At 50.6% G+C, this 17,466-nt stretch overlaps 1 protein-coding gene across 35 annotated transcripts in view; it reads right to left on the bottom strand.

Moving 5' to 3' along the window:
- Positions 1-17,466, bottom strand: part of LOC1281332 (trithorax group protein osa) — a 130,108-nt gene that overhangs the window by 9,737 nt on the left and 102,905 nt on the right. For 15 of the 35 annotated variants that reach the window (XM_061649339.1, XM_061649326.1, XM_061649349.1 and 12 more), the window contains 12 exons: positions 9,644-9,839; positions 6,863-8,668; positions 6,562-6,746; positions 4,458-4,511; positions 3,405-3,605; positions 2,966-3,182; positions 2,609-2,881; positions 1,989-2,111; positions 1,489-1,666; positions 841-1,258; positions 650-749; positions 332-564 (listed from right to left, as the gene is read on the bottom strand). In XM_061649339.1, coding sequence (XP_061505323.1) covers positions 332-564; positions 650-749; positions 841-1,258; positions 1,489-1,666; positions 1,989-2,111; positions 2,609-2,881; positions 2,966-3,182; positions 3,405-3,605; positions 4,458-4,511; positions 6,562-6,746; positions 6,863-8,668; positions 9,644-9,839 — 3,984 coding nt within the window. Of the gene's footprint in view, positions 1-331; positions 565-649; positions 750-840; positions 1,259-1,488; positions 1,667-1,988; positions 2,112-2,608; positions 2,882-2,965; positions 3,183-3,404; positions 3,606-4,457; positions 4,512-6,561; positions 6,747-6,862; positions 8,669-9,643; positions 9,840-9,990; positions 10,153-17,466 lie in introns of those variants that run through there. The other 20 variants (XM_061649356.1, XM_061649361.1, XM_061649363.1 and 17 more) reach the window with 19 other exon arrangements.

Raw genomic sequence — 17,466 nt, 5'->3', positions numbered from 1 at the left:
AAGACAAACAAAAAAAGCGGTTAAAGCAAGTGTCGAAATATAGGGTTTTCCAGGTGCTGTCATAGCTGTGGGACACTTTATTGACTCTTTCTTGCGTGAAAAGAACTTAATGTAATGGGAATTGGACTCTATAGCACCCTTGTTGGACAAATCCAATAGGAATTTTTAGGAAACCTGCTACATAGGATGCCATAAATTCCAATTTCCATCATTTCAAGTTCAATTCCCAATAAGAAAGAATCAAGGAAATGTCCCACAACTATAAGAACCCCTGGAAAACCCTGTAACGAATAACTACAGGTAAACAATCAGGTTAAATCAAGCTACACACCTGCTGATGCGTCGGATATGGTGGCTGTTGCTGGCTGGGAGGGTAACGATTCACATCCGCGGTCGCTCCCCACTGACTGGGAGCACCGGGCGGACCACCGGGCGGGACACCAGCACCGGGCGGACCGGGCGGACCGCTCGGCCGGGGACCATTGTGCGCCCACTGCTGCTGGGGGCTCTGCGGAGGATACTGACCACGGTATTGTCCACCAGGACCTGCCTGCCATCCACCTGCTGTAGCGAATAGTGCAAAAACAAAAAGCAAAACCCCAGTTATTCATCCGCTATGTTGCGTTGATTGGACGACGATGATACTTACGATACATCTGAGGCCGCTGCTGGTAGGGAGGATAGGGCTGTTGGCTCTTTTCGAAATCCGGATGGCGCCGGGGCTGGTTGGGCTGTGGGTAGGGAAGAGCCTTAAAAACACATTCACGCGATAAATATCAGAGCGAACAACGGAACAAAATAGCGGGAAGCGGAAAACTATGAAAATCGGGCAATAGGTACCTGTTCCTGCTGCTGTCGGTAGTAGTCGGCGGCCGACTGTGGCACGCCTGGCTGACCGACCGGTGCCGGATAGCCTCCGCCCGGTGCACCCGGCTGGCCCTGGGCGCCCGGTTGCTGCTGCGGAGGCGGCGCTTGCTGCGGTTGCTGCTGCTGCTGCTGTTGCTGCTGCTGTTGAGATGGTGGTCCTCCTCCCGGCGGCACCTGCCCTTGGGCGGCACCACCCGTTTGGCCCGGAATCGGAGGCGTACCAGCGGGCGGAACGCCGGGGGCCGCACTGACGACTGGCTGCTGCTGCGGCGGGTACGCTCGTTGCTGCGGTGGCGGCGGGTAGGGTGAGCTGCCGTAGCCCCGGTACGGATCGGCTGCCGATGGCGGTCCGGGGGCCGCCGACGATGGTGGTGTGCCTCTGTAGAGAGATCTGTCATTAGGTTAAACGCATTTGTTTTTATTCATTTGCTTTGAAAACGTTCACGTAGACACACACGACACGACGGTTACGAACATTGAGGGTTGTGTTAGCACACGAGAGGGGAGGTTCCTTATCGCAGCACATCTGCGATACGGTATTCCTTACTACTATGGGTGAGGTGGTTACGACGGATAGACAAAGTTCCACAAACACGTTAATAAAAGGTCAATATTCCTTACCCTTCTCCGGCTTCCGGTGGTGCGTACGGTGGGTACAGCGGCCGATTCGTTGGAGGATACTGTCCCTGCTGGCCGGGCGGCGGTGGATACTGGCCGGGCGGTGTGCCCGCCCCCGGTCCGTACTGATCTGGGGCACCGTACTGCCCGTAACCACCCGGCTGTCCCTGGTAAGGAGCACCTACGGGAATGCGATTAAGCAAAAAGCAAAAGTCAATAAACGTACATTGAGAGACGCGCCACGAGTAACCAAAATCCTAATGAATGAGTTTGGTGCACACCATGTTAAGGTTGTGAGGCTTATAGTACATTACATATTACGCACTAGATTTTTTTTTTTACAAAACACATTGTTTATGTTAGTATTGCTTTTCGCGGGAAGGACACACGAATGATGAAGGGAAGTTGTAAGGATAGGGGGGGGTGGTATAGTTAGTGAGGGTGAGAGGGTGCAGTGGAAAATTGGGCAAAGAACGTCCGATGCAAAGAATGTGTGCCATTACCTTGGGGACGTGAAACCGGTGGATAGGGAGCGCCCTGCTGATACGGGGGACGCTGTGGACCCACGGGATCATCAAAGGGATTGCTCACGCTAATGTTATCGCCAGAGGCAGGCGGTGCTGAACCTATACGATGTTAGAAAGAGGATAAACAGAGAGAGAGAGAGAGACGCAATGATGGGAGAGGAACAGAGATGAATAACACGCATGTACATGAACCGGAACCGGTACGTTACACAATTACAACACACACACACACACACACAAGATGCCGTATCTATTTGGAGATGGCGAGGAAGAACAGATTATTGACGGGGCAGGGAGATATGTGTGAGAAAAATACCTATATACATATACAACTGGGTGGTGAATGGAATAATATGGTGCTACTTATACACTTTATGTACAAACAAATACGAGAAAATGGGCTCCTTCGCTTTCTATTAACTGTAATTCCTTTCCAAAAGGTTCCAAAAGTCTTTGTGAACACGTGTGCAACTAACAAGTGCACGTTAACCTTCACCTTATGAATGTCTGTACCAAAACTAGTATATGTCCACGCCCTTCCAAATAAACACACATGTATGGATTCTAATGACCGGCTGAGAACCAAAAACACCTACCTGGATGAGGAGACTGGGTGCCACTTTGCTGCGAGGGTGGCCTCTGCTGGGGCTGTGGCGGCTGTTGCTGTCCCGGGCCCGCTGGGGCACCGGGCGTCGGTGGACCACCCGGTGGGCCACCGGCAGCACCCTGCTGCTGCTGCTGCTGCTGCTGCTGCACATAGTCCGGCGTGGAGCCGGGCGGATAGCCACTGCCCGGGTACGGTCCGTAGCCATCCATCGAGGCACTACTGCTGCCGGGCGCTGGGAACGAGTCTTGCGAATTCGATGATCCTAAAAAAAGGAATGCACAGAGCGGATGTGGCGCATTAGTTGACGCAAGCAACCCACCAAACACAGCATTATCATCGTTCTTACCCGGCGATGGAACGGAGGTCGTTTTGGCAGACTTTTTCTTCGAACCGGCTTCGACCTGCGCAATGATCGGGCCCGGATCGATACCGCCACGGTCGAACTTGCACTCAAACGGCAACAGATTCTTGGTGTAGTGCTTGCGCAGCGTGTAGGCGGCACTGCTGCTCGCCCCAATCCCGAGCATGCCGGCGATGTCCTTCCACGTTTTGCTCTTGGTAACCTTCAGTGATTTGGGCGGCAAAAAAGGTGGCGCGAGGGAGGAGGTAAGGGTGAAGGAGAAAGGGGGGAAAGAGAAAAGAAAAGAAAAGAAAAAAACACGCAGACGCCCGCGTTGTACGCTCAACCATTCTCGAGTAAGCTTCTGATGCCTCAACGGTTAGAGTGGGAGGGTAGGGTTAGCTTGTTGGGGGATCGGACAGGTCAGGACAGCTTAGCAACTCACCTTACACACCTCAACAAACCCGCCGCGCTCCTGCACGTACACGTACAGCTTGTACAGATCCAACGGTGTCTTCGAGATCGTCGGGCAGGCCGTGATCGGGGTCCTTCGCTCGTCCATGTACGCCAGCAGCTTGTCCAGAAACACGCGCCGGTCCGGCTTGTCGTCCATCTCGTACAGCTTGTTCAAGCTGTCCGATTTCTGCTGAATTTATGGATGGAACGGTGGATATATGCAAAAAAAAAAAGACGAATGTTGAAAGATTAGCCAACGTGTTTGGGCATCGAAAGGGCAAAAACTATAGTGGAATTAAAAGCAAAGAAAACCCGTAAACACCTGGTGCTATGAAAAATGAAAAATAAAAATAAAATAATCAACCAACTCATGAACCGCGCAAGTAGGAGATAATCATCGTCAATTAGTATGAGGTTAAGATATAATTTAAATTGAGATTAGGTAGGTTAGGTAGAAGTCAGATGAGCGATTTAAATAAATAAATTAGCCAAACAGGAAAGGATAAATAAAACAAATCAACCCCAAAACCAAACGATTGTTGCAGCGACTTGGCTGCCCGTATTTTTCAACGCGATTGAAAGGTATTGTTTTCTGAGAAGAGCCCCGGACCAGATTGGATTTAGTGGTTGTCGCTTTTCGTTAAGCTTGTGCAAGAATCCAACATTTAATACAAACCAAATAAAATAAATAAATGGAAAATGGTAATTCATTTCGCAACCGACATGCCAAACAATTGAAATGTTGGTTAATTGGTTAGTGTTTCCCTGCGCGCTTGCTGTATATGTATTGGACATTGGCGTAATTGTTATAAATGAAAATGTAACAATATTAGATCAGATGCTAACACTATCACCGTGCACATTCAAACCCAAAAAGGGAATGCAAAATAAAAATCGTAAGTAAAAAATTAAACAACAAGCAGCACATGTTGTTGTTGTTGTTCGTGCATTCATGCAATAATAGTAAAAACCAATAGAAAAACAAAACCAATATAAAACGAATTCGGTATCGGTTGCAAGGAAAACAGGAAACGATATTAACCTTAGTGGATCTAAAAGGTGTCTCCGGCGTCGGAGGAACGTGACTGTTAAATACCTGCGAATTAGAAGGATAAAAGAAAACGATCGTACGAGTTCAGTAAGTGCTGCCAAAAGGAGTAACAATTGGTAACAATTGGTGTGTGCGGGGAGAGGCATTTGCTTTTGATTTGCTTTTGTTTTTGGTTGATGAACAACTCATCGAAAGAAACAGTTTGTCGGATTGGTTCGTAGTTTTACATTCCAATTGCACACGGATTGCAGTAATAATAGTAGCAGCGGGAATGGACACGGGGTGGAGGGAGGTTTTTATGTGACGAAATGGCACTATTAGCAACTACAAATCCAATAGATAGTTCATCCGTGGTGTACGTATTGAGTGGAGGGGTGTGGTGTTTGATGATGTAGTTGTTTTCTGAACTAAACCATAACAAAGCATAACACGCAGCATAATCAACTCAGTAGATAAACGGCAGCAGGAGCAGCTACAGGCAGACGGGCAGCACAAACACAACGCAACGCAATTAAAATCGGAGAAAACTCAACAACAACAAAAAGGGGAACAATGTGGTTGAATTTACAGACAAAGCAAATTATCACCACACACACACTCGCACATACAAACAATAGAATCAAATAATCACTCGAAAGAATACGCTACGAGTAATACGCAAAACACAATTGTACTAAAAACAGAAGAAAATAACGAATAATGCGCGCCATAAAACGTTTATGGGAAAACAGAAGGGATACTATAAAACCTGATAGTGTAGCCTGTGTGTGTTAAGTGTTTTATGGTTGGATGTACTATAAAAATGGTAGGTAGGTGCAGTAGCGTTCTTCAACTCACAGCGAATAGTAGAACGCTTCTACACATGATGTGCTAAAAGGAATGAATTAGAGATACACTTTTTTCCTACTAGTAAACTCTAATCCATCGTCACACAGTACGGAACCGCGCAATATGCCGAAACGGAGAGGGGGATAAGTGGGATAATTTTGATTTCGACCTCTTCATAGGGGATGTGGTGTTTTTTGGAGGGAGTAGTGGAGGTAATAGTACAGAGAGTTGGTTCTATGGTTAAAAGTGGCGCAAAAAAGAAAACCGATTGTACATCTACGTTTCTACTACGACTGGCTACGTTCGACGGACGACGCATCAGCATCGCCGGCGCCGTGCTCGGCACGAGGACGTGTGAACGCGACGGCGACGTATAGGAGGAGTAGGAGTACCAGTACGCAACAAGGGCCGCCGCAGCCGCGGCAGTAGCGGCCGCAGCCGACGACGACGACGATGACGACGTTGAAGCAGCAGAAGATGCCGTTGAAAGCGACGACGTGGCCGACGACGACTCTTCTCGGCGCGGTGACGGCAGCACTGGAGCGAGTGGCGGAGCAGCACCAGCACCACCAGCAGCAGTCCCAGCACCGTCGGCCTGCACTGCTGAGGAATGATCAAGTAGCTGTCTTGATGCGGGGGATGCTGGATAGGACAGAGGAGATCGATTCGACGCACCAACCGATCGCTGGGGAAAGGGTTGCTGTCGATAGAACATCCGATGGTAAGGATACGAGGGCAGTTGCTGATGACCGGACGGGTCGGACTGTTGGAAAGGGTTGCTATAAAGCGAGGGAAAGCTCCGCCGGTGCGGTGGTGAGTCGAGCCTACTGTGCCCAGGTCGCTGCATAAGCGCAGTAGACAAGCTTCCTACCGGACCGCACAGCTCAGTTAAGGTCGGCGTGGAGGAGGTGTGGGAAGTGAAGTTCGCCAAAAGAGCGCCCTCGATCGACTGATGGTGCTGCTGCTGATGCTGCTCGTTCCGTGGAGAGTGCCGAGCCGACGGGAGAAATAGCGCTTGCGAGCTGCTGAACGCATTCAGACAACCGTCGACCACGTCGCTGTTGCTACTTTCGCTGCGGCAGAAGTCTTGCTGCTGTTGCTGTAGTGGATGATGTTGCTGTAGCCGTTGCTGTTGCTGATAACTGTTGTTACAGTTGTTGCTGCGGTTGCTTTCGTGGCTGGCGGTGCTGCTGCTGACGGTGGTGATGTTGACAGCAGTGGTGCTGGTGGTGGCGGTGACGATTTCGCCATGCGTTACTATACTCACTGGACTAGCTGGCGTCCGCGGCCAGGATGTGGGGGACGAGTTGAGCTCAAAGTCTTCGTGTGCGTTGTGCGGTCCGGGCGACGCATTCGACGACGACGGCGTGTTGGTGTTCGTCAGATGGCTTTGGTTGTAGTGGTCGTTTTTCCGCGATTTCGGCGTCGAGCACGTGGGATCTTCTCCGGAAGCTGCAAGAGGTGGGGTGGGGTGTGCGAGAAATAGAGAAGGAATGGTCAGCTGCCGCCATTTGTGGTGACTGGTGGTGGTGGTGGTGCGATTTATGTCCCGGAGGAGCGATACTTGCCTACTGAGGTATTGGATAAGGTGCTCTGCTGACTGGCTTCGTCGAGTGGAGCGCCATCAGGTCCCGTCGTAACGAGTGAGGTAACTGGATGATGATGATGGGGATGATGGTGATGGTGTGGACCTCCACCCGCTCCTCCTCCTGCTCCCGGCCCGCCAGCCGCATTGCCGATACCGTTGTCCTGGCCCGCTCCCGCCAGCAGCCCGTGGTGTGGTGGCTGCGGCGGCACATCGGCACCGGGATGGTGGCCCGGATGCTGGTGGGGCGGCGGCGGTGGCCCATGCGGATGATGGTGGGGCGAGTGGGGAGGCTGCTGCTGCGATTGTTGCGACTGCTGCTGCTGCCCGGGGTGCTGGGGCTGCGACGGAGGCTGCTGCTGCTGCTGTTGCCCGTGCGGCGAAGGCGGATGCCCGCCGTCCTGCTGCGACGGGTGCTGCGGATGTCCGAGGGCGCCACTGCCGCCCGCACCGGACGGTGACTGGTTCGGTGGTGTACCGGCCGGTGGCGGCGGACCCATGCTGCTCGCGTTCGGTGGCGGCGGCAGCCCCATCGGGGGGCCCATGTGGTGTGGCGGACCCATCGGTGGATGCATTCCGGGCCCGTTGCCGTACCCCTGGCCGGGCGGTGGCGTCGGGCTGGGCGCTCCACTGTACGCGCCCTTGTGCTGAAGGTGCTGCTTCAGGTAGTTGAGCGGCTGGGGCGAACCGCTCTGGGGCGGCGGCTGCTGGGACTGGCCGCCCGGATGGTGCGGGGACTGATGATGCGCCTGATGGTGCGGCTGATGATGTGGTGGCGGTGGCTGATGGTGTTGGGAGTGTTGCTGCTGCTGCTGCTGGGGCGACTGCGGATGTACGCCGCCAGCTCCCGGCGGACCGGGCGGCATTCCCTTGACTTGCCGCGGTCCGCCGGCACCGCCGGGCGTCGGTGGCCCGCCCTGGCCCTGTTGCGATTGCTGTACATGATTATTTACATGGCCCGCGCCGGCTCCACCCGGGCCGCCGGCCTGCTGCGTGTGCGGTGGTCCCCAGGGGCTTGGCGGCTGGTGCGGATACTGGTGCGGAGGGTACTGCGAGTGGGGCGGTGGCGGTGGTCCCCCGGCACCCACGTGGTTCGGCATCCGGTGCTGTCCCGGATAGCCGCCGGGCGGCGGCGGGTGTGGCGGTTGCGGACCCCCGCTGCCGGGCGGACCCTGGGCCGACTGGGTGCCGGGCGGTGGCGGCGGCCCCGGCACCGGTGGCGACGGGCCGTACGCTCCCGGGTATTGCGGACGCGGCGAGTAACTCGCGGGCGAGTGTGGTGAATACTGCTGCGACTGCGGAGGTGGCTGCTGGTGCGGGGGTGGCGGGTAAGGTGACATCTGCTGGCCGGGCCCACCCGGCGGCATGCCTCCCGGGCCACCCGGGCCCATCTTGTACGGGCCACCGTGCATGTGCGGTGGATGGGGCGGTTGCGCCGGGTAGCCTTGGGCGGCCATCGCGGAGGCCGCTGCTGCCGACCCTCCGGCGGCACCTGCCTGCGACGACGGCGGTAACGCTGGGCCGCCCGCGGGTGCGGACGACACTGGCGGAAGTTGTTGCTGCTGCTGCTGCTGGGCGGAAGCCGACGGGGGACGATTCGGCGAGGCTACACGGGCGTGGTGTTCCGGTGTTCCTGGCGGTGGTCCTTGCGTCTGCTGCTGCTGCTGCTGACCGTGCACGAGATTGCTGTTGCTGCCGCCGTGCTGATGGTTCGGTCCTTGCTGTTGCTGGTTTGGCGCTTGCGAGTGACTGCTGGATGGACGAGGAGGCATCGAAATACTTTGTTGGCCTAGAGCGGGAAAAAGAAGAGAACAACAAAAAGTCATTAGGAGAAAGGAAACAAACAATTGTAACTGACATTATGGGCATTGTGCTCTCTCTCACACACACACTCAACATTTTACAGGGTTTTCCAGGGCTTCTCGTAGTTGTGGTACACTTCCTTGACTCTTTCCTATTGGAAATGAACTTGAAGTGATGGAAATTGGAATCTATGGCGCCCTTTTTAAACAGGCTCCTAGGAAATTACTATTGGATTTGTCCAACAAGGATGCTATAGAGTCCTATTCCCGTTACATTAAGTTCTTTTCACGTAATAAAGAGTCAATGAAGTGTACCACAGCTATGAGAACTCCTGGAAAACCCCTATAAATAAATGGAACTACTTCATTTCTGAACCAATGATTTTAAAAATGGACAGAGATTCTTTTGAGATTTTCACGTAAATACTAAACTCCTATATCACTCATTATTGGTTGTAATAATCTGCAACGGTCTTTAGCATGTTGCATTAACGCAGGATAATATAAAATAAAATAAAACAAAATTTTCAAATATTTAAACCGTCGTTAATTGCGTTCAAAACAAATGATAACACATATTAGTCACGAGTCACGGATCACAATGCATTCTTATCACCACACGCAACAGATTGCGACACAATGTGAACTGATTTCACTCACACACACATTTTATCGATGCACGTAATATTACTGATTAGGTGTATTTTAACTTAAAAGCAGAATTAAAAAAAAGAATCCCACACACACAGCTAATCTATTAATTTCCTATGTTTTCATTCAATTCTTTCACTCGTAGCACACTAGGCAAGATAAAATACTTTGTACCGTCGGAGCGAGCGAGTTCCACCAATGTGTGTCATCGATCGCACACCACCGCCGTAAGCAACAAGTGCGTTTTCTTAGATACCCTCCCCCCTTCTCTTCCCTCAGCCCCCCTCCCCTCCCCCCTCCACACAACTTACCTACTGCCGGTGACATGGAACGCGACCCGCTACCAGAACCGGTTGGCGACGGCGTTGGCCTCATGCCCTGAGACGACGACGAAGAGGAGGAGTTCGGTGTGCCGGGTGCACCGTGGATGCCCGTTGGTCCTGCAGAATTGCCGGGCCCGCCACTACCTCCCGTCGTGCTGTCATTACTGTTTTGACCCGTCGAATCCTGTGTAACAAAATTAAAAAGAATGAAAAAAAATGATTAGTGTATTTTAGATATAATTAGCATCGCATTGCGAAGCCACGGAGCTTTCCCTAAATAGCTAAAAAAGCATTTCCCATAGTGTAGTAATTGTTAGTAGCTAATGTTCACATACAAACAAACCGCCGCCGGTAAACCAGCACGATCCGGTTGCATTGTACCGCCGGGAGGGCGGTGGCCACCGACGGGCGGTCGAAGCAGCAGCTGCTGCTGCTGCTGTCGCCAACGGTAACATTGGCCCAGTCCGGGTAAAGCCGGCCATTGTCAATCCGGAATAGGACGCAGCCGCCGCCGGCGAGGCTGAAACCATCATCGCAAGACGCCACCATTCATCGTACGACGGTGACGAGGAGAAGGAAGCTGATGATGATGTGGAGGACGTTGATGATGATGGCGATGACGGAGGCGCAGAACAGTATGGAGGTCGGTAGTTCATAGTGTCCCCAAAACAATCACAACCAATCTGTGTGGTAGTAGAGTATGGCAATCCTACTATTCTCCCTCCTCTCAACCACACACTACTCTGACAACCAAACGGGTCCACAACTTTACTAGCAACGCACACAGATGTTCTTCTTCAGATAGCTTCACGACCAAAAACCAAAAAGCACGATAAAAACACAGCAAAAGAAACTTTTCTATTTTTTGGTCCTCTCCCTGTGCTCCACTCTGACACTGTATGTAGAGCGAACGGTTGATGTCGTTTTTCCTTTACATTCTCACCACCACCACCTGCACCACAACACTCCAGCGGGAAGAAGAATTTATCCAAATTTGTTGCTTTGTTTGTAGTATGAAGTTTGGTTGGCTTTTTCTCCCCCTTCACTGCTGCTTTCCAGAAGGACTTCTGCTGGGCCCTCTGTCCTGGTCTTTGGCGGGGAGCAGGGTGTCCTTACGTTTTCCAGACTTCCCTTTTCACAACACGGCCGAGCCTGTTCTGGTCTGTTGCATCAGCTGAAGGAAAGCACAGCAAAACGAAAGCCAGGGCAGCGCGCGAACGCGGTGCCGTATGTGATCGAATTTCTCGCACAAATTCTTCCACCAGCCCCATTTAATCGCCCAAATGTGACTGATTTAATAGCCTTCCGGTGTGCTGGGGCAGCCAGCCTGGCTAGTGAAGCGGTCCGGTGGTGTTGGTGCGCATTATTGCTCCACACGCAGTACTACCACACACACACACACTATTGCGCACCACCACTACACACGGCGGCTGGGAGAGCTGTGTGTATTTTGTGTCGGCTGGGACCATCCAGGGATGCAGCAGCAGCAGTAGAATAACACGCGCCACACGCACTTTGGTGGTGAGTTGCAGCATTCCCTTTCCCACATCCAGCTGGGTGGGTGGCTGGACCGCCATCTCCCCCACCCCGCAATGCTGGGGTTTTATTTTGGGAGAGGAAAAAGGATCAAAGAGAAGGAAAAAAAAGACAAATGCTGCCCAGAAATATGCACACCAATAACAGCATGATCAGTGAAAATGCATGATGCTCACATTGTACTACCCGTCCTGGAAAACTGACACCCCTCTTCCTTTCGATTCTATTTTCAACCAGCACAATAAGAGAAACACAACGCACAGTTGACGACCATGGGGGGACGGCAAACTGAAGCTAGCAAGGTGAGCAATTTAGCAACTATTTTCATAAAACTATTGTTCGTCTTACATGCACAGTACAAAGAGAGGCAGACATTAATTCATAAGAGAGGTGATGTTGTAGAATTTGTCTACAACAACTTGTTAAACAATATCCTTCCCACTTTACAGTATACTTTACATTTCATACGTTTGATTTGTTTCACAATATCATCAATAATCCTCAAGTAAAATGTGTTCTCTCTATCTCTAAGCCATTCTATCTCTCTTGCTCTCTTTCTCTCTCTCTCTTTACTGTTCGTCAATCAATTTTATTTTAATTTTCCCTTTTCCCCCCATTTTTTTGGGACTTCAGATTGCACGTGCGCAAAAAGGCGAAAAAAGGACACAGGACGCGAACCCGAAACGCTTGTAAACCACCGAATCCACACATCCACACAAGTCCACATTACACAAGCATAGAGGTGGGGACGGGGGGTGGGGGGTCCGAAACGCCAACCGACCCAACAACAACGCACATCTCGCCCCATTCCCACCAAAAAAAAAAAGGATAAGCATTTGGGGGAGTGATAATAAAAAGTGCACACTTTACAAAATATACGCTGCGGTGTGGTGGTGGTGGTGGTGTGGCTGTGATAGTACATTTCAAATGACCACGGAAGCATTGCATATGTGTGTGTGTGCATGATGGAGTTTGTATACTGCGCATATGTGTGTGCGTGTGTGTGGAGGAGATGGGTGTGAATAAAAGAAACACTAAAAATAAATAAATGAATAAATGCGCACCAATCCGAAACCCTGCGCCCCCCCCCCTCAGCCCCACCACCCCCCCAAAAGCCTCAATGCGATGGTGGATGCTGGCACCAAAACGCGTTGCAGGAGGTAGCGGTATGGCAGAGTAGGGGGAGAGATTGCATCGCATTCAATTAGCCCAGGACACGCGGCAGACGGGATTGGGTTGGTGGTGGTGCTGGTATGCAATTGTGGAAATGAAATTAGAGTGATGCAGCAGCAGCAGCAGTGGCTTTTGGCCACACAATCGAGTTTAATATGTGTCCTGCCGGGACCTACCAACACACACACTACAACGCCACCACACACCACACAACTACTACACGCACAAGAGAGCTCCAGAGAGAGCGCCCCGCTGTGGGGGGTTGTTGCACAAAATATCAGATGAAAAGTTTCATGTTTTTTTCGTCCTTTTAACTGTGTGTGTGTGTATGTGTGATGTTTTAATATCCTCCACCACACAACCAACCACATCACCGCCACCTCCCTCTGCGTTGGGTTTGGTTGTTTTTGCCAGATACATACACCATTGTATGTATATATTCTTTAGTAGCCCGGGAAATTGTACACCTTTCCCAGGGATGACCGACCAGACAACTGAGTGATGAAATAAAATTTCTCTATCACCCTCAGCAGCAGCAGCAGCAAAACGTTCTTTCTCTGGCCACTGGCGGGCAAGTGCAGCAAAAGCCAAGTGCAGGGAAAAGCTCCATAAAGCATAATTACAGCCGTCTCGAGAAAAAAAAACACAATCTTTTCCACTGTTTGTGGTGGATGATTTCGTTCTCAACCTGTTCCACCAACGTTTCGAATTGGAAGAGATAAAAAAAAACATTGAAACGATGCTTCAACAAATGCAGATTATTAAAAGAAAAATAGCTCAAAATGTATTGAAAACGACTTTGCTCGAATTCGAATTCGAAGGGCAACTATAACAGTAATGTGATAAAGTTCTGTCCCCAGCGATGAGTTGGTACAGAGCATGCGAAAAACCTCGCAACCAATAATCGATGACATGGTCAGCACACGCACAAAATAGAACGAAAACTGCATGTATTTAACACATGCACCACACATAGTCGATGTGGTGAGGAGAAGGAGAGATGATGATCCATGTCCCTATGTATGGTGCCCGTCCACCACCAAACAACACACTGGCGCGCCTCTGCTGTTCGTGTGCCTGAGAGCACCAACCAAAACCAACAAACAGGGAACGGTCGTAGGGGGAGAGACACGGAAGCGACGCAGTAGTGGGTGGGCGGCCGACAGAAACGGAAATATAATTTATTTTTTAATTTTTATCAATTTCCAACGCATATAATTTTCAATATAATTATGCACACAGCATTCGCATTCACCATCGGGGCTTCGGAAAATCACATCCCGCTACCCCGCTACCCAGCGCCGCTATTCGGATGCACTTCCCCCCAGTGTTGTGCAACGGTGCGTCGAAATCCTCAACGCACACACACACACACACACACACCAGAAGCTGCAGAGTTATGTTGGTGACTCATTTAAGGATTAAAAATGCGATTTTGCTGGATGGCGACGACACTCCATGCCAAACCAGATACAGTTGCTTACATATTCGCTGTAAAGCGAGTAGCAATAGTTTAAAATTAACAGGCTAGAGAGTCGCAGCAGCAAACTTCACACTAATCGTAAAACGGCAAATATGCAACAAAAAATAGGGAACACCGAGGACGAAGGTGGTGACGGGTTTTCCACAGCACAGCAAGCATTCAAGCATATTGCGGACAGAAAACTATTGTCGGCGAGGGACACCGGGAAGAGACGCGTTGGTTGTTTCACCCGCGGGGCATAATGATGACCAGCAGAGTGCGCGCTGCTGCTGGATGATGATTTTAGGGCAGATTCTACTCTCTCTCTCTCTCTTTCTCTCTCTCTCTCTCTCGCTATCTCAGATAAAATATGCGAGAGCTGAACAAACAGAAAAAAAGGAAACGGTGGGTTTCTTGCGCAGTTTTCGTCCTAGATTATTGATTGATTTATGAGGTTTGGCTGCAATGGTGTGGTCGCGATGCTGACGGAGAGAAAAAAGCGGAATTTGGTTGTAGATATATTTTACTCACATATAAAAAAAAACCCAAGCGAGATAACAAAATAAGCGAGCAAATTCGATCGACAACAGATGCACGAAATGTCCCTTAAATAATGCACACACGTACAATTTGGTACCGTCGTTGGAAGTTGTCTTGCAAAGTAGATGATATGGGGTTAAAAGTATTTTTATCCAGTTCCTTTCCCACATCAATAATACTTTCCCAGCCAGCATCACTGTACGAGAAAACCGGCAAAATCCTTTAAATGATTCGCAGTAAAGCTTAGCACATGTTTACGAATCGATCAAGACCATACGATCGAACAGCACCACACACTTCCATTAACAGACAACAGAGACATATACGGAAGGGAGAAGGTGAGTTGTGTAATCGAATTCCAGGAAAATAAAACTCATACTTCAACAGAGCGCGATAGAAAACTATGCTTTACTTGATAAACGAAGCAAAAAGGATTGGGTAAAGGGAGCCGGTAAGGTACCACTCGTCCTTTCCGCTCCCCATTGCAATCTCACTGATTGAACCCTCTCACTACTCTGACTTTCTTACGGACATTTTTCATTTTTAATTTCATATAAATCCTTCCAAGGAATGGAGTGATGGTTCGGCGCACCGGATGGAATCATCCAACAGCTCCATTTGGAGTGGGAGAAACGGCATGTCAATTTATTTGCCCACCCTCACACTCGTACGGTCTCTGATGCTGGGCGCTTCTGTGCCGTCTGATAGGGCCGCTTTTCTTTGCCAAAGCAATATCCTTGCCCAGCGATAAGTGGGAAGGAAAAGTGTTGGAGCTACATTTCACCATCAGTCCCCCCCTTTTACATTTTATACCTTCTTCCCGTTCGTCCGGTCATCATCTCCTTAATTATACCCGGCATATCGAATGGAGCGCCGGGCGCAAAAAGGGAAAACAACGAACCGTACCCACACAACAGCAGCCAGCAGCATGGCAAAGCACAATCTATCTTTCTTGGAAAACTCGTCCCTGGGACTGGGAACAACATCGACATCGAGGACCTCCGGATGTGCGCGGCAAGGATCTTTCACATGCACACAACAATATCGATCAGTGTTGATACCTTGGCCAGTGTTGTTTCGCCCCGCACCCGAAAGCACGTCCCCGGGGCTAACCCTCTCTCTCTCTCTCATTCGCATTGTGGCGCTGCCACAATCTGCCACTGATTGGGAAGTTCATTGGAGGACTTGAGGTACGTGAGGTTGTATGTCCAGTGTGGCTTTGTTTGACTTTGGCAAGAAAGAGTGTTGTGTAAACTCGTACCGCAAATCAAACGACGGAGCGGCTATTAAACATTGAAGAAAGGGACCCGTCGAAAATGCAATGTGAAGAAAATAGGGAACTTGTGCACTTGTATTCTGGCTTCAACAAAGATGCCTTCTGAATGAATTTGCCATGACGACAGGCAATGCAAAAACTAATATTTACACAGTTGCATAAGTTCTGATAATAGCATCATAATATTCACCGCATTCTCTTCGAACGCATGTCTCCAATAGCAAATAATTTACATGTTATTCGTGATATCGAGGGGAATTCGAGAAAAACATTCTTTACAAAAATCCTCAAACCACGATTTCACTCATCCCGATAGTGCCCCTGGCAGTCGTACATGATTCATGGGGCCAGCCGTTCTAGGGCAGTAGAGGAGAATTCATTGATAACTTTACTGCTGAGCTTCACTGAATCGCATGGTTTCTGCATCCAGTCATCGACCTGGCGGAGTCGAATGAAAAAGAACAACAAGCCTACAAAAAAACGACACAAAACTAAACCGTACCTCCTACTTGCAGATGCACACACCGAACCGATGCATTCCTGCATGCACCCAACTGCATCATCACACACAGCCCCAGCCTCGTGTGGTGTTTGAACATATGGCTCTCGCTCCTCGGCTATACCACCTAGCCCACAAGCCGACAGCAACTAAACCCTTGCCGCGTACCACACACACACACACACAACAGACAAGACCGACCCCCGTCCTCCTTGCTGCTCTTTCAAGGTCACACAGCGCACACAAGGCACGCGCGCGCGCCTTCAGTGGGTCGCACCGATGAACCACCCCACCAATCGCCGGGGGAAGCCACCGGAGTGCTGCGCGCGGCGTTTGTTGAAGGTTGAGAGGTTTTATTATTCCGTTTTTCTTCTGCGTTGCCCTTTTTTTTATGCTGCTGTTATGTCAGTTTATTTTTCTTCCTCTTCTGCCGCGACCCAACCTTCGGTGGAATTCCGTTATCGGGGGGGGGGACGCGTGCGCGCATACAAACACATAGAAGATGATGATATTTTCGCCGGTCGTGGGTACACCATCGTAAATGCATCTCTCCACCCGATTTCTCACTCCCTGCTCTCGTACCACCTTCCAGCCCCCCACACACAGGGGCCGCCACCCGATCTCCACACTCTGTAGATTAAGGTCATCGTTCGCTCGATGCTCTCAATATGTAGAGCAGAGCGACTGCGCGCATAGGAGAAGCACCGGAGGGCAGCACCACCGGCACACATAAGGAACACACGGTGGGGATTACAATAATTGCATAATAGAGGGCATCGAACGACGGATGGACTTTATGGATGGAGCGAGCTGCGGTGCCATGTTGCGCTGTTCCGTTTCCTGAAAGGGAAGTGGGGTAAGTGGGCGCGAGGTGGCGATGGTTTTCATTGGAGTGCACGCGTACGTACTTTCTACTGTGGACCACTCGATGTGTCACCGTATCTCATTTCTTGAAACGCGCACGCTGATGATGTTCATCGCATTCCGTGTACAAACAGAAAAAAAAACACGCTGCTTTTGCGCGGAACCCGAACCGAAGTGGATGTTGAGGGATGCAATCCGGCCCTCCTTCTCCAACAACACTCCTCCCTCCGGCCACTTTCAAACGGCCGCACCAAAGCAAACGACACGATAATTGAAGTGACGTCAATTAATGTCACCAAACGTTGTCTAGAGTGAACTGCTCGTCCTCCAGTTCGCTTATCATCTCCCGCGTGTCCCGCCCGGAACCGTACGGCGGTGTTGGGGTGGGGATGAGAATACTAACAACGCGGGGCCGTCGTCGTTAGAGACCGCTCTGGGTGCGCGCACATGCAATAAAATTC

Source organism: Anopheles gambiae, chromosome 2, assembly GCF_943734735.2.
Source record: "Anopheles gambiae chromosome 2, idAnoGambNW_F1_1, whole genome shotgun sequence".
NCBI lineage: Eukaryota > Metazoa > Arthropoda > Insecta > Diptera > Culicidae > Anopheles > Anopheles gambiae.
The sequence above is the reverse complement of the archived record's forward strand: the minus strand, read 5'-3'. Positions and strand labels throughout refer to the sequence as shown.